At 48.8% G+C, this 26,705-nt stretch overlaps 1 protein-coding gene across 1 annotated transcript in view; it reads right to left on the bottom strand.

The window, feature by feature from the left end:
• Nucleotides 1–882: 882 nt before the first annotated feature.
• LOC140913643 (uncharacterized) overlaps nt 883–26,705 on the bottom strand; it is a 29,360-nt gene continuing 3,537 nt past the window's right edge. Inside the window, exons 2-5 of the mRNA XM_073350383.2 lie at nt 24,297–25,608; nt 21,374–21,500; nt 5,100–5,213; nt 883–3,918 (exon numbers count right to left, since the gene is read on the bottom strand). Of these exons, the coding sequence (XP_073206484.2) occupies nt 1,499–3,918; nt 5,100–5,213; nt 21,374–21,500; nt 24,297–25,355 (3,720 nt within the window). The 5' untranslated portion in view covers nt 25,356–25,608 and the 3' untranslated portion in view covers nt 883–1,498. The remainder of the gene's footprint in view (nt 3,919–5,099; nt 5,214–21,373; nt 21,501–24,296; nt 25,609–26,705) is intronic.

Here is a 26,705-nt window from a genome sequence, read left to right as displayed (position 1 = left end):
CTTTTACCTATATTATAAAAGTACCCTATACAGAAGTACACAGCTTTTCCGCAGCTGGGGGCCGCAACCCAAAAGGGGGTTGCAAGGCTATTGTAGGGGGGGTCACGGTGTTGTCACCGTTACGGCTGTGCTCTGGCTGGCGGCAGCCCTGCTTTCAGAGCTGGGTGCATAGCCAGCACCTGCTGCTCTGTGGCCACCCTCTACAATAGCCTTGTGACCCCCTTTAGGTAGGGACCTCCAGTTTGAGAAACGCTGAATCTTAAGGGCTTTGCATGTTTATATTTTGCTGTTTTTAAATACATATTCATGTTTGTTACAACACCATGGAATTTAAGATTTAAATACCTGAAATACCTTTAAATACCGTGATATTCAAGATTTTTTAAAATGCGATGATTGTGCAAGTTATGAAAATGGACCGTGAATTTGGTAGGGTCCCAGCTATTGGGCTTGAAGCAACATTTAATTAATGGAAGGCCTACGGACGGTGGTACGTAGGAGATCAGACTACACCGTTACAATGTTCTGACCTAAAACGCTATGAAAGGGGCACCGTCCATTTAAAAATGGGGCCGACAGTTTTTTTTTTAAACTTCTTCCAATGGGCTTTGGCCACAAGAATTTGCTAAGAACAATCCCAACAGCGTTCTGCAGGTGTAAGAGTGCACAATACATCTACCCCTTGAGAATGGGGCTGCCACTTCTCGACCATTTCCCCATTAGGGCACGCCTGGGATGCAGCATGGGGGTGGCAATGGACGTGGAGGATACATTCACTGTGCTTCTAAAACTGCCTCCTGTGGCTTTACCAGCCCCTCCTCCCCCCAAAGCCCCAGGCCTTCAAAGAAATGTGGAGTCAGATGCAAAATATCACAAAATCGGTTTAAAAACTCATTAGATTTAATAAAATAAAATAAATTAAGACAGAGTGATTTGCCCTCTGGCGTTGTAGCCAATAGGGTTTGAGTTTCCTTGATTTTTCTCTCCGGTCATTGGACTAGACCCAGATTTTCTTTTTATATATAAAAGCAGAGCTGGGGCTTTAAGAGACAAGACCACAGATCACGAGTTGGTCACACCAGAACCTTTTTTCTCATTTTAATTCCACACAGAGGGAGATTTCTAGAGCTTCTTTTACACTCCCTCAGCTCAGGGCCCAGTCTGAGAGTTTAAAATTCACCCAACTCTCCCTTCCTGGTGCCTGCCAAGATTTCAGCCTCCTCTCTCCCCCGGCCCCGAGAGAGAGAGAGGTCTGTGCTTGCATTTTACACGCCAGCCACTTGCTCTGCCAGCTCCGGTCCCGCGGTGCCAGAAGTGCCTTCGTGCTGCCTGTCCTCTCTGTGCTGTTCATGCATCCCACGCCAGGCCAGCTTCTCCACTGCTGCCTAAGTGCAAGCCTATGGCCTTGGCATTACTTCCCTCCTGCACATTGATGGGGTTTCACACCCAGTCAGTGGAAAACCAGCTGAATGCATGTTCAGAGAAGCCAGCCCGGACCCTACCGTGCAGTGATGGGGCTCCTCACAGTCTGTTCCCCCCGTGAGCCATCCCTGCCCCTGTCACGCAGTGACATGAGAGGATTCCCCTGCTGTCTGCGCTCCTGTGTGCCTGGTACATGATTCGGGCCGGCTCTCCCCTTCCCCGTGGCCAGCGCGTGTTTGGGGCCGGCTCTCCCCTTCCCCGTGGCCAGCGCGTGTTTGGGGCCGGCTCTCCCCTTCCCCGTGGCCAGCGCGTGTTTGGGGCCGGCTCTCCCCTTCCCCGTGGCCAGCGCGTGTTTGGGGCCGGCTCTCCCCTTCCCCGTGGCCAGTGCGTGTTTGGGGGCATCTCCCCCCTTCCCCGTGGCAAGTGCGTGTTTGGGGCCGGCTCCCCCCTTCCCCGGGGCAAGTGCGTGTTTGGGGCCGGCTCCCCCCTTCCCCGGGGCAAGTGCGTGTTTGGGGCCGGCTCCCCCCTTCCCCGGGGCAAGTGCGTGTTTGGGGCCGGCTCCCCCCTTCCCCGGGGCAAGTGCGTGTTTGGGGCCGGCTCCCCCCTTCCCTGGGGCAAGTGCGTGTTTGGGGCCGGCTCCCCCCTTCCCTGGAGCAAGTGCGTGTTTGGGGCCGGCTCCCCCCTTCCCTGGAGCAAGTGCGTGTTTGGGGCCGGCTCTCCCTTTTCCCGTGGCCAGTGCATGTTCAGGGTTGGCTCTCCCCTTACCCGTGGCCAGTGCGTGTTCAGGGTTGGCTCTTCCCTTACCCGTGGCCAGCGTGCGTTTGGGGGCGGTGCTCCCCTTCTCCACAGCTGATGTGTGGTTTGTTGCTACTTTGTCCTTCCCTGCCCTCAGTGCATCTTTCAGAGTGACTCGCTCCTCATGCACGGCTGGTGCAGCTGGAGTCGGTGCTCTCTTCTCCCCCACAGCTGGCACATCTCTGTCCTTTCCTGTGCTCAGCCTGTTTATGAGGGCAGCTCTCAACTCACCCAGCCCAAGTGTGGGGGTTACCCTTTCCTTCCCTGCGGCCAGCGTGTCCTTTGTTGCCAGCATGTGTTTGGGGGCAGCTATCTTTTCCCTGGCCAAAGCAACTTTCTGAGCTGCTTTGTCCTTCTCCCCCTCTGAAACCACTTCCTGGGTGGCTCTGTCCTTCCCCACTGTGGGTGCATCTTTCCGGGCTGCTCTTTCCTCCCCTGGAGCTGCTCCATTTTGAGGCGTGGCAATCCTCTCACTCAGCCCAGGAGTAGGGGCAGCTCTCTCCTCCCCCCTGGCTGCCCCACTTTTGGGGCTGGTTCTCTCCACTACTGTGACTGGTGTTTTTCTGGGGGCAGCTCTATTCTTGGTGCAGGGGCCCGCGTGGGTGCGTCGGTGTTTGACCAGGTGTGAGGCCTGGCTGAAGCACTTGCCGCACTCGGAGCAGGCGTAGGGGCGCTCACCAGTGTGGACGCGCCGGTGCTGCACCAGGGTGGAGCGATCGCTGAAGCGCTTGGTGCAGACGCTGCACTCGTAGGGCCGCTCGCCGGTGTGGGTGCGCTGGTGGATGATGAGGTTGGAGCTGTGGTGGAAGCTCTTGCCGCACTCGAAGCAGGCGTAGGGCTTCTGGCCCAGGTGGATCTTGCTGTGGGTCAGGAGGTTGGAGCTCTGCGAGAAGGCCCGGCCGCACTCCCCGCACTGGTAGGGCCGCTCCCCGGTGTGGGTGCGCTGGTGCACGATCAGGTTGGACTGCAGCCGGAAGCTCTTCTCACACACCAGGCAGTGGAAAGGCTTTTCTCCCGTGTGGACACGCCGGTGCCGCTGCAGGTCCGAGCTCTGCCTGAAGTTCTGACTACACAAGGGGCACTGGTAGGACTTCTCAGAGGGGGGCGGGCTCTTGCTGGGAGGGGAATCTTGCTCTGCTGGCTCCTTGCTGCAGGACTTAGCCAGGGATGGCAGATGGGGCAGCTGGATAGGGGGTGTCTGTTCCCTGCGTACAGGAGGGGGTGGCTGTTCCCTGTGCATGGGGGAGACAAGCTGTTCTCTGCTCCGGGGAGGGGGCAGCTGTTCCCTTTGCATGGGAGGGACAAGCTGTTCCCTGTGCATGGGGGAGACAGGCTGTTCTCTGCTTAGGGGAGGGGGCAGCTGTTCCCTATGCACGGGAGGGACAGGCTGTTCCCGGCGCAGGGGTGGGGGTGGCTGTTTCCTGCGTACAGGACGGAAAGGCTTTTGCATGCGCACAGAAGGAAGCGGCTGTTGCATGGACATGGGACAGGTGGGGAGCTGCTGTTTCCCACCCTCAGAGGGGGCTTCTGGCTCTTCTCCTTCCAGAGAGGGTTTCTTTCTCTTCCGGCCTGGGCTCTGGGGCGCTTTCCTCTTGGGCCATCTTGGTGAGGCCTTGGGTGTTGGAGCTGCTTTGACAGGTGCCTCCACCTCCCCGTGGTGCGGCACAGCCAGCTCCTCAGCATCCAGCCCCCTCCCGGTGTCTGCGGGGACCAAGGGAGAAGTGGTGCGTGAGCCGGACCCCAGGTGCAGGGGGAAGCCAGCAGAGGGATCTAAACTAACACTGGCTGGAACGTGGAATTCAAAGTTCACAAAAATATTCGAGTTTTTGGAAAAAAGTTTGTCCCGAATTGGGACAAAAAACCAAAAACTGGAAATTTTCCTCACAACTTGGACCCCGCAATACTTCCTTTGGGACACTGAGCTGCAGGAACGTTTGGGTGTGTGAAATGAAATGTGCTCCCTGGGATTCCCGACTGCCCGTCCAGGCAGGTGCCGTGGAATCAGGAGTGCTTGGGAGCCCCGGCTCCAGGGCAGCCACCAGGCCAGCTGCTGATGGCCCCGGGAGCTTGGGAGCCGGGTATCCCAGTGCTTCCAGGCTCCTGGTGCCTCTGTAGTTCAGAAACCCCAGGCCAGGGGCAGCCCTCCTGGTGACATGCTGAAGCGCTGGGGAGGGGCGAGTTGGCGAGACACCAGGCAGGTTTCTGTCAATCACCGGCCTGCTTTCAGCCCAAATTCTGTCAGAACTGAGATGTTTCAAATTCGGCAAATCGTCATTTTGTGGTGGAAAAAATCTCCAGCCAGCTCCAAAGTAACCCCGTTATCTAAACCAGGGCAAACTGCCACCTGGAGGTGCCTACTTTGGTTTACCCTTAACCTGTTACCATGTGCATGGAACTGAACCAAAACAAGCCTGGTTAAAACCAGATCAAGGACGTCCACACAGCCCAGTGCAGCTGTTTAACAGACACGGGTTATATTAAAGTGTCTGTCTATCTCTGGTATTGACAGGCCCCACCCAGCACCATAGTATAAAAGTGCCTCACAATCCTGAATGTGTTTATCCACATGCATGCCTGGGAGGCAGGGCAGGGCTGTTCTCCCCAGTGTACAGATGGGAACCGACACACACAGGATCTAAGTGACTTGCCCAAGGTCACGCAGGAGTCTGTGGCAGCACCCAAATTGGACAGTGTGGCTTGGGGAACCAGGAATTCATGGCTCTGCCTCCCCCATGGTTCAGTGGATCTGACCGTGGGCACTGTGGGAGCTCCTGGCTCAGCTCTGCCATGGCTCAGCAGACGCAGCCAGGGGGCATTGTCCTGGGAGCTTGTGGCTGGGATCCCAGGATTTTGCTTTCTGAGCTGGCTGATTCATCCCTCACCTGTTGAGACGTCCCTCTGGGTCTCCTGCTGCTCAGGGGCTGAGGGATCTGGGACGCACAGCACCTCCTCTCGCTCCAGCTGAGAGATCAGGGCGGGTTTGCGAACTGGAAAACCTGCCCATAGGGAAGAGAAAAGAAGCCATCAGGGCACAGTCAGCGAGCCCCAGGGCTTGGTACAAAGGTCCCTCTCTGCTGGGGAGGGGACGATGGGGAAGTTGTACGGCTAGTGGGAGGAGGGGCAGGCACAACCCCAATGGTGACAACTCTGAACCCCCAGAGACAGACCAGAGCGCTCTCCGCTGGAGCAGGAACCCCAAGCTCACTCACGCAGAAAATACAGACCATGCATGCGGATGTACTCGGACAGGGACTAGGCCCTTTTAGGAACTTTAGGGGTGGAGTCACAGGTTCGAAGGCCAACAGGGCCCACTCTGACCAGACAGTTTGGCCTCCTGCACTGAGCTGGTTGGGAAAAATTCTACAAAGAAAAGTTTCCTTTGGAAAATGTCATTTCAAATTAAGGAAATTTTTCACAAAAACAAATAATTTTCAAAATGAAAACTTTTTGGAAAATGTAATTTAGGAAAATTCAAAACAGAAATTTGTTTTATTTTCATTTTTACATTCTTTTCACATTATTTCATGACAGGTCACTCGGCGAGGTGCCTCATAGGACATAGATCAGAGTCTCTTCTGTTTGTGCTGTGGTTGTTTATTTATTTATTTTTTTCTATTACTGTAGTGCCCTAGGAGCCCCAGTCATGGAGCAGGACCCTATTGCGCCAAGCACTGAACACCACACAACAAATAGACAATTTGTACCTGAAAAAGCTCGCAGTCTAGTACATGACAAGAGACAACAGATCTATGCAGATAGACAGAGGAATACAAGGAAACAAGGAGGCAACATTATCTAAATAGACAAGACACAAGGTTGGGGAAGGGGTAAAACTGAGAGAACAATGTGATGGCAGGCAATGTCATGATAGTTCTATGATAGATTCATCACAGGCCCTGGTTTCAATGCGGGGAATTCAATCACCCTGACGTCTGCTGAGAGCAATACAGCAGTGCACAGACAATCCAGGAAGTTTTTGGAGAGTGTTGAGGACAGCTTCCTGGTGCAAGTGCTGGAGGAACCGACTAGGGGCCATGCTCCTCTTGACCTGCTGCTCACAAACAGGGAAGAATTGGTAGGGGAAGTAGAAGTGGGTGGCAACCTGGGCAGCAGTGATCATGAGATGGTTGAGTTCAGGATCCTGACAAAAGGAAGAAAGGAGAGCAGCAGAATACAGACCCTGGACTTCAGAAAAGCAGACTTAGACTGCCTTAGGGAACTGATGGGCAGTATCCCCTGGGAAGCTAATATGGGAGGGAAAGGAGTCCAGGAGAGCTGGCTGTATTTTAAAGATGCCTGTTTGAGGGCGCAGGAACAAACCATCTCCTCGTCTTTCTTTTTTAGGTATTACTTTGTTTTAAGGAGGTCAAACATCAGCCCAACACAAGGCAGATGCAATTTGAGAATTATCGACGCCTACTGACATAACTTCTTTATGATCTTTTCTAGGGTTGGTATGACACCATCAAGACTTCATTCCTAACTTTGCTTTCATTGCAAGTCCACTGTATAACTTCTGAAAGAAAAGGGATTGCTTGGGCCAGGACAGATCAGATCAGTTCAATTTGTAAAATTGAAGCGAGCAGTAATTCAAGCATCTGTGCTGATCACTCCAGATCCCAGCAAACCACATCACTTAAAAGGTCTCTGAGTGCAATTGCACTTGCAACAGTAGCTTCTAAAGAGTCATGGAAAAATTTAGGCCAATAGCCTATGCTCCAAAAGAATGAGCCTAGTGGAACTTAAATATTCCACTTGTGAAAAATATTTATTGGTCACCAGCTGGACAACCAAGCATTTTGCATTTTTAATTGGTTTAAACCCAATAGCTCTACATTTCACACACACACCCCTCTCCAGTTCTTGCTTTCTAATCGAATCAAGGATGGACAGATGTCTAATGCTCACCTAGCACACTGGACTTTGCTATTGCATGACAGAGGTATAAAAATAACTTCAGCATGGACTCTGTCTCCCCTGCTGGATGCCCTGTTGTATTCTGGGAACCCTCATGTGTGCCCAGATGTTAATCCAGGGAAAATCTGAACCCAGATTTTCACATCAATACCTCCCAAAATAAAAATCACAGAAACTTATTATGATCAGAAGAAACCAATATCTTCTTGTTATTGATCCACTCTCCAAATGGGTGAAAGCATTTCCCCTTGAGGCAAATGCTGCTTTAGCCACAACAACAAGACGTGGTGAAACAAGTCTTCTCTCATTGGAAACTCCCCGCTAGGGTAGAGTCCGGCAGAGGAACACATTTTACTGGGCAAGTGTTCCAAAGATGTTTACAGTTGTTGGGAGTGCCACAAAATTGCACATTTCACATAGACCTCAATCATCAGGGATGCTAACGAGAACAAGTTGCACCATCAAATGAATGCTGCGGAAACTGGTAGATGCCAATGGATGCAGTTGGAATACCCTGATTCCACTCATTTTAACGGCACTCAGGGCAACTCCCACTGCTTCCACAGATCATACACCCTTTGAGGTGATGACTGGGCAAACCACGTGAATGCCAAAGCATCTTTTGTGGCATACCAGTGGCACACAGCTAGAGGAAGTCAAACTGAAAACCTATGTGCAAGCATTAAAAAACATTTAAATCAGGTTCTCTTGCAGGTAGCTATCAAATTGGGAAAATCCAAACAGAAGGCAAAGGTTTATTTTAATAAAGGAGAAAGAGAGAATGCTTGGGAAATTGGAGATCAGGTGGTAATATGCTGTATCAGAACACAATTTATGTAATCAGTGAACTGGGCCACATTATATTATAAATGGACTCCGTTTCCTCTGTATAAAGAATGAGAACCAAAAAAAGGTAGATAAATTCATCAGTAAGTGATGGAATCCCATATGGATTATGGAAAAACAAAACCAAATGTCAAAGCTCAGTAAAAACTGAAGCATCGACCAGATACATATATATATAACCTAAATTATAAATATAAAAGGAGAATATGAAGCTTGTATCCAAATTAAGTCTTTGGGTATTGTAAAAGTTATTAATAAATATTTTAAAGTAAAGGTACAAGCCACAGTAATGGAAAAGACCATTATTCACAGAACCTTGTGAAGTGTTCAGTTCGCAAGAAGACCCTGTTAGTGGTCTCACAGCTACGTCTATACCAGGGGTATTAATTAATCAAGTTCAGTTTATTCATATCCCTGTTGTATGAAATTTACCTAAATGGGTAAATAAGTGAATTTAGTTATTGTACAGATATTAAGGTTGCAACTTTCTTTTCAGTACTTCTCATTGATAAGGTTAGTTTTGAGCAGTATCACAGGTTTATTAGTTCAGAGGTGCTAATTTGAAATAAGGTTAATGTTAAAAGAATCATAAGGCATATCAATTATGTGATTAAAAAAAGAAGCTAAAAAAGTAATTAACCCCATGTTAAAGGAATTAAAGGTTTAGCAAAATAAAAAAATTATTTAAGGTGTATAATATGCAGGAAATAACCAAATTGTTTAATGAAACTCAAAATAAGATTGATCAATTGATAAAATATAATAATGATCAGGGAAAAATCATTAACTTGGAAAAGAAATTATTTGTTCATTATATAGTGAATATGTAATAGACACTATTAATAATACCTATTAATTCTTGGAACTAAGAAAAGTACCCAAATTAATCAGAGATCAACAAATTTTGAATTGGTATTGTCCACACTGTATTCAAAACATGGAGAAGAGAAAGTCGAATGCCAAACCAAATATATTTAAAAAAAAAAAATCTTTTGGTTCAAATAGAAACTTGGGATCTGTGAAACCACATCCAAATGATGACACATTATTTAAATGAAACCTGTGACATTTTATGATCCATATGCCTCGTTCACAGTATCATTGGTCGTATTCGATCCAGATAAGGACGTATGTGATCAATTGGCTTTCCATTCCGTAGGCCACCTAGAAGATGATATCTATAAGAAACAAATGCAAATACCTGCACTGGTGGTGTATCACCAAAATGCCCAGACATGGAAAGTCCCATGGATTGCTTCCTGCTCTCAAAAGGTGCATCAATGGATCTGTAGGTATAATGCGTTTGATGTAACAACTCCACTGTGTCACCAGCTGGAAAGGTACCAACGCAATGCACACGGGTATCATGTGCAGTGCAACTAACCAAATAGAAATCTTTTACGAAATATGTGGCCTATAGCAAAAAGGAATAATATTGTGTAGTAACTAGTCACAAGAAATTCTATTATGGTCATCTTGGATGTATGGTAACACATCCAAATTTTTGTGTTAAGCAACAAGTACCCACAGTTATTGGGCACATGACAATATCTCCAATGTTTTCGAAAATGAAACGGTTATTCTTAGCAACCCAGATCACCGGGATCTCATTGAACGGAGCACTCCAGTGCTTCATGCATATAAACCATTAAACTTTACAACTAAAACAATCGTTAAAGAAAAAAAATGTGCAATTAAAATTAGGAATAACATAAATAAGACAAACCAAGCACTGTCTGAAATTTTTGACAGTAGCAGCTCATAAGGTATTCATTGTATCAAGAGAGATGAAAATTGGATGGAAAAAAAGGATTATTGTCTATAGTATTCTTACTATGTGTACTATGGTATTAATCATGGCTGGATACTGTCATGTAATATATATGTGACAGGACTCTTATTGTCCAATCATCAATTATAATGAGATAACACTCACCCTGTCGGGGGGTGGGGGGGAGAAATGTAGCCAATGATTTTAGTTTATCCATTTATTGTGTGATGTTATGCTTAATCAATGTTATATTACATATATTCATTGGAAATTAATTTGTAGGATTATAAAAGTATAAAATCAATCAGTATTTAGAGGAACCAAGTAAGTAAGTAAGTAAGACAGACAAACTGAAACACAAGAACCTGTAGGTTGAGGCCTGCAAGACTTTAGCTTAGACATTTTGGGTCTTGGAGACAAGAAATGATGACTCAAGCCAATGACCGAGAAATAACCTAATGCCCTAAGGTTATGGGAAAAGGGGCACCAAGTGGTAACATTGTGCAAAATTACCCAGAAGGTTAATATTAGATCATAAAAATACTGTAAAGGCGCATCTGTCTCAGACGTGTGTCTTAACCATGGGATTCAGGTTGTGAGTCGATGCTAATGAGAACAAAGGGAACCTACCCGATGAGTCGAAAGAATAGTAAATATGGCAGGTGACCAGCTTGGCTTAATGGTGAAATCCTAGCGGATCTTAAACATAAAAAAGAAGCTTACAGGAAGTGGAAGGTTGGACATATGACCAGGGAAGAGTATAAAAATATTGCTCGGGCATGTAGGAATGTTATCAGGAGGGCCAAATCGCACCTGGAGCTGCAGCTAGCCAGAGATGTCAAGAGTAACAAGAAGGGTTTCTTCAGGTATGTTGGCAACAAGAAGAAAGCCAAGGAATGTATGGGCCCCTTACTGAATGAGGGAGGCAACCTAGTGACAGAGGATGTGGAAAAAGCTAATGTACTCAATGCTTTTTTTGCCTCTGTTTTCACTAACAAGGTCAGCTCCCAGACTGCTGCGCTGGGCATCACAAAATGCGGAAGAGATGGCCAGCCCTCTGTGGAGATAGAGGCGGTTAGGGACTATTTAGAAAAGCTGGACGTGCACAAGTCCATGGGGCCGGACGAGTTGCATCCGAGAGTGCTGAAGGAATTGGCGGCTGTGATTGCAGAGCCACTGGCCATTATCTTTGAAAACTCGTGGCGAACCGGGGAAGTCCCGGATGACTGGAAAAAGGCTAATGTAGTGCCAATCTTTAAAAAAGGGAAGAAGGAAGATCCTGGGAACTACAGGCCAGTCAGCCTCACCTCAGTCCCTGGAAAAATCATGGAGCAGGTCCTCAAAGAATCAATCCTGAAGCACTTGCATGAGAGGAAAGTGATCAGGAACAGCCAGCATGGATTCACCAAGGGAAGGTCATGCCTGACTAATCTAATCGCCTTTTATGATGAGATTACTGGTTCTGTGGATGAAGGGAAAGCAGTGGATGTATTGTTTCTTGACTTTAGCAAAGCTTTTGACACGGTCTCCCATAGTATTCTTGTCAGCAAGTTAAGGAAGTATGGGCTGGATGAATGCACTATAAGGTGGGTAGAAAGCTGGCTAGATTGTCGGGCTCAACGGGTAGTGATCAATGGCTCCATGTCTAGTTGGCAGCCGGTATCAAGTGGAGTGCCCCAAGGGTCGGTCCTGGGGCCGGTTTTATTCAATATCTTCATAAATGATCTGGAGGATGGTGTGGATTGCACTCTCAGCAAATTTGCGGATGATACTAAACTGGGAGGAGTGGTAGATACGCTGGAGGGGAGGGATAGGATACAGAAGGACCTAGACCAATTGGAAGATTGGGCCAAAAGGAATCTGATGAGGTTCAATAAGGATAAGTGCAGGGTCCTGCACTTAGGACGGAAGAACCCAATGCACAGCTACAGACTAGGGACCGAATGGCTAGGCAGCAGTTCTGCGGAAAAGGACCTAGGGGTGACAGTGGACGAGAAGCTGGATATGAGTCAGCAGTGTGCCCTTGTTGCCAAGAAGGCCAATGGCATTTTGGGATGTATAAGTAGGGGCATAGCGAGCAGATCGAGGGACGTGATCATTCCCCTCTATTCGACATTGGTGAGGCCTCATCTGGAGTACTGTGTCCAGTTTTGGGCCCCACACTTCAAGAAGGATGTGGATAAATTGGAGAGAGTCCAGCGAAGGGCAACAAAAATGATTAGGGGACTGGAACACATGAGTTATGAGGAGAGGCTGAGGGAGCTGGGATTGTTTAGCCTGCAGAAGAGAAGAATGAGGGGGGATTTGATAGCTGCTTTCAACTACCTGAAAGGGGGTTCCAAAGAGGATGGCTCTAGACTGTTCTCAATGGTAGCAGATGACAGAACGAGGAGTAATGGTCTCAAGTTGCAGTGGGGGAGGTTTAGATTGGATATTAGGAAAAACTTTTTCACTAAGAGGGTGGTGAAACACTGGAATGCGTTACCTAGGGAGGTGGTAGAATCTCCTTCCTTAGAGGTTTTTAAGGTCAGGCTTGACAAAGCCCTGGCTGGGATGATTTAACTGGGAATTGGTCCTGCTTTGAGCAGGGGGTTGGACTAGATGACCTTCTGGGGTCCCTTCCAACCCTGATATTCTATGATTCTATGATTCTATGATACCCAGCCTATAGAAAATTGGGGTCCCTTAAGTTTCCAGGGGACACAGACCAATAAGAGAAAAGAGCGTTGACACTTTTATGGACATGTGCAGAATGTAGGTATAGACAGAATCACATTATAAAAAGGGGATGCCCCGAACGGGAAAATTAAGCTCCCTCTGGGAGGCTCCAGCAGGAACCATCCCTCTACTGATGACTAAGCCATGAGAGACCCATCAGACCCTGCGGGCTTGGCTAAACTTGCGAGTTACAGCGCAATAAAGGAGCCCCGGGTGCACTAGCTCACTACCTAGCCACCCTGGCGGGGCACGTAGAGCGCTCTGACTCCGCGGCAACAGCGCTGCTGAGGTGGTACTCCGCCTCGGCGAGTGGAATAATGTTTGCTGCGCCCCCGCTGGAGTGCCGCGGCACCAGGGTGGACGCCCTGGTCCTATAGTGCGCTCTGATCAGCCTCCAGAAGTGTCCCACAATGCCTGTTCTGGCCACTCTGGTCATCACTTTGAACTCTACTGCCCTGCCCTCAGATGACCAACCATCAGACCTGCCCTTTAAATTCTTTAGGGCATTTTGAAAATCCCCTTCCTGTTTGCTCAGCCAGGTGTGGAGTGCTCTCAGCGAATCTTTCCAGGTGACTATGCCTCCACGAGCCAGGCAGTCCCCAATATGGAGCAATGGTGAGGTGCTGGACCTCATCAGTGTTTGAGGGGAGGAAGCTGTCCAGTCCCAGCTGCGCTCCAGCCACAGGAATTATGGTACCTTTGGGCAGATATCAAGGGCCCTGATGGAAAGGGGCCGTGACTGGGACGCACTGCAGTGCAGAGTTAAAGTGAAGGAGCTGTGGAATGCCTACTGCAAAGCCTGTGAAGCAAACAGCCGCTCCGGTGCTGCCCCTGCGACCTGCCATTTCTACAAAGAGCTGGACGCGATACTTGGGGGCGACCTCACCTCCTCTCTGAGTACCACCATGGACACTTCAGAGCCCAGTTCAACAAGGCGGGAGGAGGAGCAGCAAAGCGGGAGCGAGGGTGTTCCAGCGGAGGAAGACACCCCAGCATCCCTAGATGCATGCAGCCAGGAGCTGTTCTCAAGCCAGGAGGAAGGTAGCCAGTTGCGGCAGCCAGTGCTTGGGGAAGGACAACACCAGAGGAGGTTCCCGGTAAGCGGCTTTTATTTTGGGAAGGAAGTTATTCGGTGCAGGCTCTTGCGGAGAGGAGGGTTTCGGCTGCATGCATGCCTAGATGCGGAATAGGGCGTTGATGTGCTCTCTCACATCGTGGTAATGGGCCTCAGTGATCTCTTCAAAGGTCTCAGCCAGAACCTGGGCAATGCTCTTGCACAGGTTTCTTGGGAGAGCCACTGTGTTCCTTGTCCCAGTAAGGCTAACTTGTCCGTGCCACTGTGCCGTGAGGAGCGGAGGGACCATTGCTGCACACAGGCAAGCTGCATATGGGCCAGGGCAGAATCTGCATTGCAGTAGAAGACCCTCCCTTGCTTCCCAAGTCACCCTCAGCAGCGAGATATCTTCCAGGATGAACTCTGTGGAAAATGTGGGGACAGTGTTCAGTATAGGGGGCCCCTGCCACTGTTGGCTCTCCCCAAGGCACAGAAACCCAGAGGACAGTTCAGCCGTGAAACAATCAGTCACGCTTGACCCTGTGCTTACTCACCATTTTGGGGCTCCTGTGGGTTATGTGCGCTCGTTTTGGGATGGGCAAATTATGCTATTGTGTAGACTGTACTTGCCCTTAAGTATGGGGGAATCATTGCTCTGTCTGGTGTGAACAATGCTGCCTCTGTTAAGTGTTGCATTTTGCCTTTACAGATGCAACCTTGAGATCTCAGCTATCCGTGTTATCACTGGCTGAAAGACTCCAAAGAATCAGAAAGAGGCCATTGTGACAGGGTCGATCCAGATGGCTGTAGGAGAGTAACAGAAGGCAGATATATTAGCCCTAGGCTAAGTAGGTCCCTTTTCCCTGGGTTAGGTAACAGGGAAGGTTTCAGAACAATCAGGAACCTTCTCGAGACAATTAAGACAGGCTGATTAGAACACCTGCAGCCAATCAAGAAGCTGCTAGAATCAATTAAGGCAGGCTAATCAGGGCACCTGGGTTTTAAAAAGGAGCTCACTTCAGTTTGTGGTGTGCATGTGAGGAGCTGGGAGCAAGGGGCACTAGGAGCTGAGAGTGAGAACGCGGACTGTTGGAGGACTGAGGAGTATAAGCATTATCAGACACCAGGAGGAAGGTCCTATGGGGAGGATAAAGAAGGTGTTGGGAGGAGGCCATGGGGAAGTAGCCCAGGGAGTTGTAGCTGTCGCACAGCTGTTCCAGGAGGCACTCTAGACAGCTGCATTCCACAGGGCCCTGGACTGGAACCCGGAGTAGAGGGCGGGCCTGGGTTCCCCCCAATCCTCCCAACTTCTGGTCAGACACAGGAGGAGTTGACCTGGACTGTGGGCTCAGAAAAACGGTCAAGCTGAGGGCTGCCATGAAGCTCCAAGGCGAGCCAATCTGCCAATAAGCACAAGACCCACCAAGGTAGAGCAGGAACTTTCTCACACCATGTAGATGCAAGGAAGACGTGTTGCATGAAGTAATGCAGCATTCAAGTAATGAAAATCGAAAAGTGCAGGAGTGGTGGGACAGTGAAAGGAGGATCCGCCAGCAGAATGAGGAACGCCGGCACAAAAGCATGGTGCTCCGGCAGCAAAGCACGGATCAGCTGATAAGCATCATGGAACGCCAAGCAGACTCGATCCAGGCGCTCGTAGTCATGCAGGCGGAGCACTATCGTGCCCAACCCCGCCTGCAGCCCTTGTCCCAAACCCTTTCCCTTGTGCCCCCATGTCACCTCTAACCCACTTTCCCCAACATCTGGGTTCTTACCACCATCAGCTGCCTCCAACACCTGTAGCTTGACCACCCAGCCCTGAAAACTAAGACCCTTTCCTTCTGCACTCAACCCCCATCACCATGCGGTATAGCCAGCCAGAAGTGCAGCACTCATCGCACAGCACTCCAGACAGGAAGGCTGAGAATGATTACAGGACCTACACAAATCTGTGATTGTACCATTCCCCACCCCACCCCCTTGCCCTTTCCGTTTCCCAAGCAGTTGTGTTTCTTTTCAATAAATGAATAAATTGATTTTTTGGCTTTGGAAACATTCTTTATTATTGCATAAAGTAAAAGATACCTTAGCCCAGGAAAGAAACAGGCACTGCAAGTCAGCATAGCAAACACAGATTCCTACTAATACTGGGACCACTGCACTTCACTCCCGTGAAGGGCACCAGACATTACTGGTGGCTTTCAGCCTCAAATTGCTCCCTCAAAACATCCCTAATCCCTGCAGCCCTGCGCTGGGCCCCTCTAATAGCCCTGCTCTCTGGCTGTTCAAATTCAGCCTCCGGGTAGTTCCATGCCTGAGTGAATCACTCACCCTTCCCTTCACAAATATTATGGAGGGTACAGCATGCGGATATAACCGTGGGGATGCTGTCATCAGCCAGGTCCAGCTTCCCATACAGAGAGCGCCAGTGGCCCTTTAAACAGCCAAAGGCATACTCCACAGTCATTCTTCACCAGCTCAGCCTGTTGTTGAACCGCTCCTTGCTGCTGTCAAGGCTCCCTGTGTAGGGTTTTATGAGCCATGGTATTAAAGGGTAAGCGGGGTCTCCAAGGATCACAATGGGCATTTCAACTTCCGCTACGGTGATCTTATGGTCTGGGAAAAAAGTCCCAGCTTGCAGCTTACTGAACAGGCCAGTGTTCCGAAAGATGCACCTTTCCAGGCCAGTCTGCCTTAATGTCAATGAAACGCCCACGGTGATCCACAAGTGCCTGGAGAACCATAGAGAAATAGCCCTTCCAATTAACATACTCTGAGGCTAGGTGGGCTGGTGCCAGAATTGGAATATGTGTGCCATCTATCGCCCCTCCGCAGTTAGGGAAACCCATTTGTGCAAAGCCAGCCACAATGTCATGCACATTACCTGGAGTCACGGTTCTTCTGAGCAGGATGCGATTAATGGCCCTGCAAACTTGCATCAACATGATTCCAACAGTCAACTTCCCCACTCCAAACTGGTTAGCGACCAATCGGTAGCTGTCTGGAGTTGCCAGCTTACAGATTGCAATAGTCACCCGCTTCTCCATCATCAGGACAGCTCTCAATCTTGTGTCCTTGCGCTGCAGGGTGAGGGTGAGCTTCTCCCACAGTCCCATGAAAGTGGCGTTTCTCATCCAAAAGTTCTGCAGCCACTGGGTTCTCATCCCAGACTTGCATGACTATGTGATCCCACCACTCAGTGCTTGTTTCCCGAGCCCAAAAGTGGTGTTCCACTGTGGTGAGCATGTCTATGAATGCCACAAGCAAACTCATGTCATATGCGTTACTTGAGTCAATATCATCGTCTGAGCCCTCACTGTCATTTTGGATCATAAGGAATAACTCGACTGCCAAATGTGAGATGCTGGCGAGACTCGTCAGCATACTTCTCAGCAGTTCGGGCTCCATTCCCGCAGACCGAAAGGGAAGACAAAGCATGCAGTACAAAAAACTTTGAAAGATGGCGCCAAATGTGAACAGAAACACAGGGATTGCTGGGATGCAAAGCGATGCATCACGGGGGTTTGGGACAGGACCCAGAATGCCCCCCTGCTCCCTTCCCACAAGCCACAGCTCCAGAATGAGAAGAGGTGCTCTGTGGGATAGCTGCCCATAATGCACCGCTCCCAATGCTGCTGCGAGTGCCACAAATGTGGCCACGCCAGTGCACTTGTTCCTGTCAGTGTGGACAGACTGCAGTGCTTTCCCTGCTGCGCTCTCCGAAGGTGGGTTTAACTCACAGCGCTCTACATCTGCAAGTGTAGCCATGCCCTAACACTACTGTTAAGGATGCGAGTATAACTGTATTTGTAACTTGTGCATAACTCTGTATAGAATTTCTATATGCTTGGGTAATCATAACTTTAGTAACTTTAATAAAACCTGTAAAATAGACTAGACTTTGTACTGAATGTATGTGTGGTCACCACCCTTGGTCTTTATGTGTTCCTAGAGACTAACTCTGAAGCAAGGAGCAGAGGTAACTTTCACTCTGATAAGCTTGAAACTGTAGCTGCCAGAGCCGAACCCATGGTGGTGTAACACCACATTACAAAATTCACTTTAAATAAAAGGCTTATGACGAAGCGGGACTGTTCTTAATGTTTCCTCTGAATATTGTGGGGGTGCCTCAGTTTCCCCTATGCAGTTCTTAAGCATCTAGGTGGTGGGATAAGGGTGTAAGATCATTGCAGAGCCCTAAAGGGCAGGTGTGTGCAGGGGTCTGGACACAGAGAATGGCCAACACCCTGTTTCCTGGTAACTGATGGCCTGGCCCTTCCCCCCTGCAAGGTGAGAGCTAAAGGGTTGGACAACATAGGAATCAGGTGATCTCCTGGCCCTGGAAAGGGACAAAGCCCAGAGGAGGAGGGGCTGGAGGGAGTTTCAGTTTGGGGCTGGCTGGGACATGAAGTGAAGTGCAGAAGTGGTTGTCTGGCTCACTGCCCCCCAAAATGGACCCAGCTGAGGGGTCCTGTTCTCTGCACCTACAAGCTCTGTTTTAGGCCATGTTCCCGTCGTCTAATAAACCTCTGTTTTACTGGCTAGCTGAGAGTCATGTCTGACTGCGAAGTTGGGGGGTAGGACCCTCTGGCTTCCCCAGGAGCCTGCCTGGGCAGACTCGCTGTGGGAAACGCATGGAGGGGCAGAGGATGCTGAATGCTCCAAGGTCAGACCCAGGAAGGTGGAAGTGGTGTGAGCTGTGTGTCCTGGAGACAGGCTGCTCACAGAAAGGAGACTTCCCCAGAGTCCTGACTGGCTTCGTAGGGAGCAGTTCCAGAGCATCGTCTGGGGACTCCGTGACAAGGCTACATTGGTAGGAGCATTGCCAGCAGATCTAGGGAAGTGATTATTCCCCTCTATTTGGCACTGGTGAGGCCACAGCTGGAGTACCGCCTCCAGTTTGAGCCCCCCCCCCACTACAGAAAGGGTGTGGATGAATTGGAGAGTCCAGTGGAGGGCAATGAAAATAATTAGGGGGCTGGGGCACATGACTTACGAGGAGAGGCTGAGGGAACTGGGCTTGTTTAGTCTGCAGAAGAGAAAAGTGAGGGGAGATTTGATAGCAGTCTTCAACTACCTGAAGGGGGTTCCAAAGAGGATGGAGCTCGGCTGTTCTCAGTGGTGGCAGATGACAGAACGAGGAGCAATGGTCTCAAGTTGCAGTGGGGAAGGTCTAGGTTGGATATTAGGAAAAACAATTTCACTAGGAGGATGGTGAAGCACTGGAATGGGTTACCTAGGGAGGTAGTGGAATCTCCATCCTTAGAGGTTTTTAAGGCCCAGCTTGACAAAGCCTTGGCTGGGATGATTTAGTTGGGGTTGGTCCTGCTTTGAGCAGGGGGTTGATCTAGATGGCCTCCTGAGAGCTCTTCCAACCCTAATCTTCTATGATTCATGTCATGTTAGTTCCACAGGAGTTAAATGTTTTCACTACACCATAAACAGGAGACACTTTGATCTAGAAAATAAGATGTTTCAATCTGTATTAAGCAGCTACTGCCCTTAATATTTTTCAAAATAAAATTAAAATATTTTGAATGTTATGGCATAATATGCCATATTATATGACTTGACATGAGAGGCCATGTTGTATGCAGTGGTGTTGTAACCTTCAGTCCTGAAGAAGAGCTCTGTGTAAGCTCAAAAGCTTGTCTCTCTCTCCAACAGAAGTTGTTCCAATAAAAGAAATTCCCTCACCCACTTTGTCTCTCACAAGAGGACATGCCATAGTGGGCACTGCATGTCATGAAATAAGGTAAAAATAATCCAAATCATACAACAGAAAAAAAGAAATAAAATAAATGCCTAAACAATTTAAGAATTTGTGTTTCATTTCAAGAACATTTGGTTTTGTTCCAATGCAGAATGAAAACAAATTTTGAAATGTCAAGTGAAATGGAAATTCAGTGTTTTGACTGGACCTGCTCCTGCATAACCCAGGCCAGAGAGTCTCACCCCCTGATTCCTGCATCCAGCCCATCACAGAGCTGCTCAGGACATAGGCACTGATTCCATGGGTGCTCCAGTGCTGGGGCGGCACTCCGGAAACAGCTCAGCGCACTGAAGGGGCAGAGGGCCAGGCTACGGCCAAGGCAGCTGGACTCACTAGCTGGGGCTGGCTGATCCAGTGCTGGTTGTTCCCAGCCTGGGCCGGGCCCCCACCCCCAGGCACAAAGCTCTCTGCGTCTCCAAGCCCCACACGCTGGGCCTGGGGCAGTTTTGCCTGGCAAAGCACCTGGGCCAAGCTGGAATTTTGGTGGGTGTCCCAGCCAGTAACTTCTGAACCACCCCACTGGAGAACTGACCCTGGCCCTCCGAGCTGACACCAGCACCTGGAAGACGGTCATGCTTCCCGAGGGGTGAATTTCACTAGCACAGCAGCAACTACAAGAGCTGCTCCCTCTGTAGCTGAAACCCGCTGGGTTATTTGCTGGGAGAAGCTGGAGGCAGGAGGCCCTGGATGGAGGAGGAGAAGGAGTGGGGTGCACTTGGGGGAGTGGGTGAAAGAGGTGGGGCCTTGGTGGAAAAAGTGGAGTGGGGGCGGGACCTGAGGCAGAGTGGGGGTCAAGCACCCCCAGGAAAATCAGAAAGTCGGCGTCTCTGGCTCAGGAAATTAATTTTTTTAATTTAACTTTAGGAGTGGTGGGTGAAATTCTGTGGCCTGCATTGTGCAGGAGGTCAGACTAGATGATCATAATGGTCCCTTCTGGCCTAAATATCTATGAATCTATGAATTTTTCTTTCCCCACTGTGAAATTTTTTTTAAGGGGGGGGTGGTGGTGTTTAGAACTTTCAGGTTTTTGTTGAGGAAAAAAAAAACCCCACACATGTCTGAGGGTTTTCAATGACAAAAATATTTAGTGAAAAGGTTTTGTGAAAATTAAAAATAAAAATCCTATTTCCAGCCAGAAATGTTTATAAAATTCCATTTCAGTTCTTTCATAAACAGAATTTTCCAAACATTTTGGTTCCATGGGAAATTTCTAATTTCATGTTTCTGAAATTTGAACAAAAGTCAGAAATTTCTCACAGGTAAAAAAAATTCTAGTTGATCATGAAGCTCCCTGCAGCCTGCCAGGTTTGGGGGTAGCAGAGACTTCAGAGTGAGAGTTGCTCAAAAACTATCCAGACTCTTTCTGTGACAGAAAATTGGGGGTTTGATGGAACAAAAATTTTAGCAGAGTGTGTGCTTTAGTCAATTGTTGTTTTTTTTTAACATCAAAGTCCCCCAAATTTAAAATTTTCAGCCAAAACCCAGATTTTGGCTATTTTTTAAATTCTATTGATTTTTATTTTTTTTTTGGGCAGTTTTTGAACCAAAAGTGTTGGGGTTACATTGAAAAGTATAAATTTTCCACTGAAAACTTCAACAAAAACTAGAACAAATATTAGTTTCCACTGAAATTTTCTATTGAAAAAAATTGCCATTTTCTGTCCAGCTCTGCTCAAAGCCAGCCCAGAGGTGGTCAAAATTTTTTGTTCCGCAACATCTTTGGATGAAAAACAGACTATTTTTTCCCAATAAAAGAAGTTTCCAGTTTTTGTTACTCTCCGGTTTTTCCTTTTTTCCCCAGTAGCAAAATAGTAAATGGGGGAAAGCAGGAGCAGGAGGAGAGAGGAGAGGATGGGAAAAAGCAGAGCGAGGAGGGGGCAAAAGAAAAGGCAAAGATTTAGATTTTCAGTTTGGGTTTTGTTGGACAATTTGGAATACTTTTGCAAAAAGAATTTTTTTTAAATATTTTCAGTTTCTTTAAAAAATAAAATTCAGTGGAAAAGATTTATGATTTTCTGGACAGCTCTGCCCAGAGCTTCCACAGTGGGCAGGAAGTTTGGATAATAATGCAACTCACCCAGCGAGCGGATGCTCTGGTAATTCTCGTACATGATGTCCCTGTAGAGCTGCTGCTTCTCCTCATCCAGCAACAACCACTCTGCCTCACTCAGACTCACAGCCACATCCTCAAACTGTACTGGCTCCTGCAACCACAAAATCATCCACCTTAGCACAGGCCACTCCAAGGCTACCCCTTGCTCACTAATGCTTGTGCCAGACACTAGCCCTTCCCTCCCAACCTCTGCCATCCTCCTGCATCCCACTTAGCGCCAATCCCTGAAATCAGGGGATCAAGCATAAAAGCAGGTCAGGGCCAAGTGCCGAGGAAACAGGACCCACAGAATTTGGGTGTGCATGGTGGGGTTTGAATCCTGACAATAGTACTAGTCCATTACTAGATGGAAATGGTAGAATTATCAATAATAATGTAGAAAAGGCAGAAGTGTTCAATATTTCTGTGCTTTATTGGGAAAAGAAAAACAGATGATTTAGTCTCATCATACGATAACACTCTTTCCATTAGTATCCCTGGAGGATGTTAAACAGAAGCTATTTGTAAGACATTTGTAAATCAGCAGGCCCAGATAATTTGCATCCACGAGTTTTAAAAGAAGTGGCCGAGGAGCTCACTGGACCGTTAGTGTTGATATTCCATAAGTCTTGAAGCATTGGGGAAGTTCCAGAAGACTGGAAGACAGCTAATGTGCCAATTTATAGAACAGGTAAATGGGATGACCTGAATAATTATAGGCATGTCAGCCTGACATCAGTCCTGGGCAAGATAATAGAGGGGCTGATATAGGATAATAAATAATTAAAACAGGATAATGTAATTCATGCCAATCAACATGGGTTTATGGAAAATAGGTCCGGTCAAATTATCTTGTTTTTTGTTTTATGAGAGTTCAGGTTTGGATGACAAAGGTAATAGTGTTGACATAATATACTTAGACTTTTGTAAGGCATTTGACTTGGTACCACACAACATTTTGATTAAAGAACTAGAATGGTATAAAATTTACATGGCATACATTAAATGAATTAAAAACTGTCTAACTGCTAGGTCTCAAAATGTAACTGTAAATGGAGAATCATGATCAAGCGGTTGTGTTTTCAGTGGGGCCCACAAGGATCGGTTCCTGGCCCTACGTTATTTAACATTTTTACCAATGACCTGGAAGAAAACAAAAAATCATCACTAATAAAATTTGCAGATGACGCAAAAATTGGGGGAGCGGTAAATGATGAAGAGGACAGGTCACTGATACAGAGCAATCTAGATCACTTGGTAAACTGGGTTCAGGCAAACAATATGCATTTTAATACAGATAAATGTAAATATATACAACTAGGAACAAAAAATGGAGGCCATATTTATAGGAGTGGGGACTGTATCCTCAGAAGCAGTGACTGAGAAAGATTTTGGAGTCGTGATGGGTATTCAGCTGAACACGAGCTCCAAGTGTCACGCTGTGGCGAAAAGAGCTAATGTGATCCTGAGATGCATAAACAGGAATCTCGAGTAGGAGTAGAGAGGTTATTTTACCTCTGTATTTGGCACTGGTGCGACCATTGCTGCAATACTCTGTTCAGTTCTGGTGCCCACAGATCATGAAGGATGTTTGGAGAGGATTCAGAGAAGATCCGTGAACATGATTAAAGGATAAAAAAAACGTTCCTTATAGTGATAGATTCAAGGAGCTCAATCTACTTAGCTTAACAAAAAGAAGAGGTGACTTGACCACAGTCTATAAGTATTGACATAAGGAAGAAATATTTAATAATGGACTTTTCAGTCTAGCAGAGAAAGGTCTAACATGATCCAATGGCTGGAAGTTGAAGCTAGACTAATTCAGATTGGAAATACAGTGCAAATGTTTAATAGTGAGGGTAATTAACCATTGGAATAATTTACCAAGCGTGAGGAGTGGATTCTCCATCACTGACAAATTTTAAATCAAGACTGGATGTTTTTCCTACAAGTTCTGCTCTAGGAATTATTTCAGGGATGTTCTCTGGCCTGTTAGACAGGAGGTCAGACTAGATGATCACAATAGTCCCTTCTGGTCTTGGAATTTATGAATCTTAGTGTGGGGAGATGGTGTTTGTAGCCACATCAAATTACCATGTTGTTTTCTGTGCTCTACAAAGTAACTCTGGTGAGGAGGTGACTTGCATGTTAGCTTGAGGCCCTCCAATTTGGAGGGCACATTCTCTGGGAGACAGCCACCCTTACACAATGAATTTAAAGAGCAGGCTGGCTTGTTTCCATGAGGCCCATAATTTTGTAGAGCACCTTCACTACAAGATAGCCGCCCTTACAGAGTGAATCACAAACTTGCATAGAAAATCAACATCGGGTGGGGTTTAACTCAAACCAGTCACGATACTGCAGGAGAGAACCCTGAGATATCACTATTATAAGGGAGACTTTAAATGAGAGCAGACCGTCTCCAACTCTCCCTCAGGGCATCTCAGACACACCTGTGTTAAGATGCCCCATGTGTGGGGAATTCATTCCTTCAGAATTTCCTGACTAGCAGCACTGGTAGCTCTCGCTAGTCAAGGTCTCTCCCCTTGACGCTTCTAAAGTTGTCAGGGCCACATGAGTCTCCAAGCACTCAGATGTCCATGAGTGGCCACTAACTTGGGGCATGACAGTTTTTAGTTGTCCAGCTGGGAGACAGGTGGGGCCTGGTTTCCAGGGGCGATGTGCTAAAGATAACACAACTGTAGCTGGGGCGGTTGACTCATGTTGGGCACCCAAATTCTGAAGCACCCACTCTCCATGAACATATTGGACATGAACACTCCTGAACATGTTGGACAAAGACTTTACAGGGACAAATACAGGAACCCTGGCTCCCCTGTGGCTTCCACGGTTTATCTCCCCTTCCCACCCTGGTCCCTCACTGAGATAACTGGAGTTAAACTCTCACCTGTAGCCCCGGCCATTCGATCTCTGGCTGCCCCACCTGGAACCCCTCTGCCAGGGCCACTGCTTGGGCGCCGGTCTCGGGACCACTTTCCCAGATCCAGCTCTGCATTTCCTCCGGCAGGACAGTCAGGAACTGCTCCAGGATCAGCATCTCCAGGATCTGCTCCTTGGTGTGGCTCTGCGGCTCCAGCCAGCGATGGCAGAGCTCCTGGAGGTGGCTGTAAACCTCCTGGGGCCCCTTGGCCTCCTGGTAACAGAATTCCCTGAAGCGCCTACGCTGTGTCTCTGGGCTGATGCCATAGCGACGCAGGATGGTCGCCTTCACCTTCCCATAGTCACTTGTCTCTGTGATGTCTAGGCTACCAAAGGCCAGCTGGGCTTTCCCGGTGAGGTACGGCTCCAGTCGGGTTGTCCACTCCCCTCTCGGCCACTGGCAGGCATCAGCCACCTGCTCAAAGGTGGCCAGATAGGCCTCGATATCGTCCTCTGGCGCCAGCTGTGGCAGCTGCAGGGTTCCCCATGTAGGTGCTGGAGTTGGATTAACCTCGGCAGGGGTCTGCGGGGCTGACAGCTGCTCCTCTCGGCACGGTGCCGTCTCCTCCTTCGGCTCGGTCCCAGCCTGCTCCAGACCCCTGGGTGACTCTCTGCCCTCCTGGGAGGTGGGGTTTTCACACCCACGTGCACAAGTCGGTGCTGGCACAACTCTGGGAGGGGGCGGCAGTTCTGGCTCTCCGTGCCTGAGGATGCAGGCCGGAGCCGGCCCCACCTCCGGAAGGATGCGCAGGGCCTGCAGCACCTCCTGCCAGACGTCCTCCCAGTGCTGCAGCATCTCCTTCTGCGACGCATACCGGGCCTGTTGCGGTGCCACCCATCTCAGCAGCTCCCCAATGGTGCCGGACTGCACCACAATAGGCAGCCCGCCCGCCCGCTCCAATCCCGCATCTGGTTCGGGCTCAGCTGAGGCCTGCTGCTCCGTCAGCCCAGCGGGGCACACCGACTGCTCCACCTGGATCTGAAACTGCAGGTCCAGGGCCCCCTCTGCCCCCTGCCCTGCAGCCATGGCTGCTCCCTGGGGTGTCCTTATCCCAGCAGGGGATGAGCCCAGACCCCAGGCCTTTCTGGCTCATTCATGCCCCTGGCAGGAAGCATCCAGCCTCCGGCTTCCTACCCCAGTGTCCCGTTTTTGACACCAGGTGATCCGGATGGGGGATCAGGTGCGAGGGCCCAGAAGCACAAACTGTCTTGCGAAATCAGAGCGACCTCCTGGAGCCAGCAATGCTGCTGTCTGGAAAGAGGGGCTTCTCCCGCAGCTCCTGAGAGGGCAAGGGAAACACAGACAGTGAGGGGGCAATTCCATAGTGCCAAGGGATTTGAGCGCTTAGCTCACCCTGCTAACTCCTGGTAAAAATGACAATGGCTGAGTCGTCCCTGGGATTGTGCCTCGTGTTTGCTAACACTCCTGTCCTCCTAGTGTGGATGCAGCCTTCCCTGCCAGAAAAGCTGTGTGTTCTTACAGCCAGCTAGTGACCACCTCTCCTTGTTAGAGAATCATCCCAGAGGGGGGATAGGGCAATGAGGGGCACAAGCCAGGGACCTGGGAAAGCAGAGTTCAGTTCCCTGCTCTGTCAGACTCGGACCCTGGGACAGCCACTCTAGCTTCGTCTACATGAGGTAGGGTTTGTGGTATGATTACATCAGCATAGCTACACCACCAATACCCTGTCGTGGGGATGCAGTTAAGTTGGTATAAAAGTGCTTACACTGATATAGTTTATGCTGGTTTGGTGTGTGGTCTAAACTCTACCAGTGTAACTGCATCTACACTAGGGCATTTACTGGTATAGCTCTGTCAGTAATAGTATCACACCCTCCATCCCCCTCCCAAGCTGTGCTAGTAAAGCTTTGAAGGGTAGACCAGACCTTGGTCTCTCTGTGCCTCAATTTCCCCATCTGTATCATGGGGACAGTTGGACTGGCCTGGTTCACAAGCGTATGTGAGGATAAATACATGAAGGCCTGTGGGATGCTCACACACTATGTTAACAGGGAGCATATTTCCTCCTCACTTATCTTTGAGCAAGGGAGTGAGTGAAAGTTCCCAATACTGGCAGAATTTGCATGGTTCATACCACATATGCAGAGCTTCCAGAGAAAAAGTCATAACTGAAAGACCCGTGCCTATCTCCCCCACTCATACCCCCTGCTCTCTGCCCTGATCTGGCACAGACAGGCCCCTGTCTAACCTCCCCATCCACCTCCCATTCCCTCAGCTCCCTGCCCCACCCAGCACAGACAGGCTCCTCCATGCCCAGTGCTGGGTGACATGGGGTTATATCTAGGTTATTAGGGTGTATCTCCATGGGGAAACTGGCTGGTGGGAATGTCAACAACCCCTCCTTTTGTACAAGGA

This window comes from Lepidochelys kempii, chromosome 6 (assembly GCF_965140285.1).
Source record: "Lepidochelys kempii isolate rLepKem1 chromosome 6, rLepKem1.hap1, whole genome shotgun sequence".
NCBI lineage: Eukaryota > Metazoa > Chordata > Testudines > Cheloniidae > Lepidochelys > Lepidochelys kempii.
The sequence above is the reverse complement of the archived record's forward strand: the minus strand, read 5'-3'. Positions and strand labels throughout refer to the sequence as shown.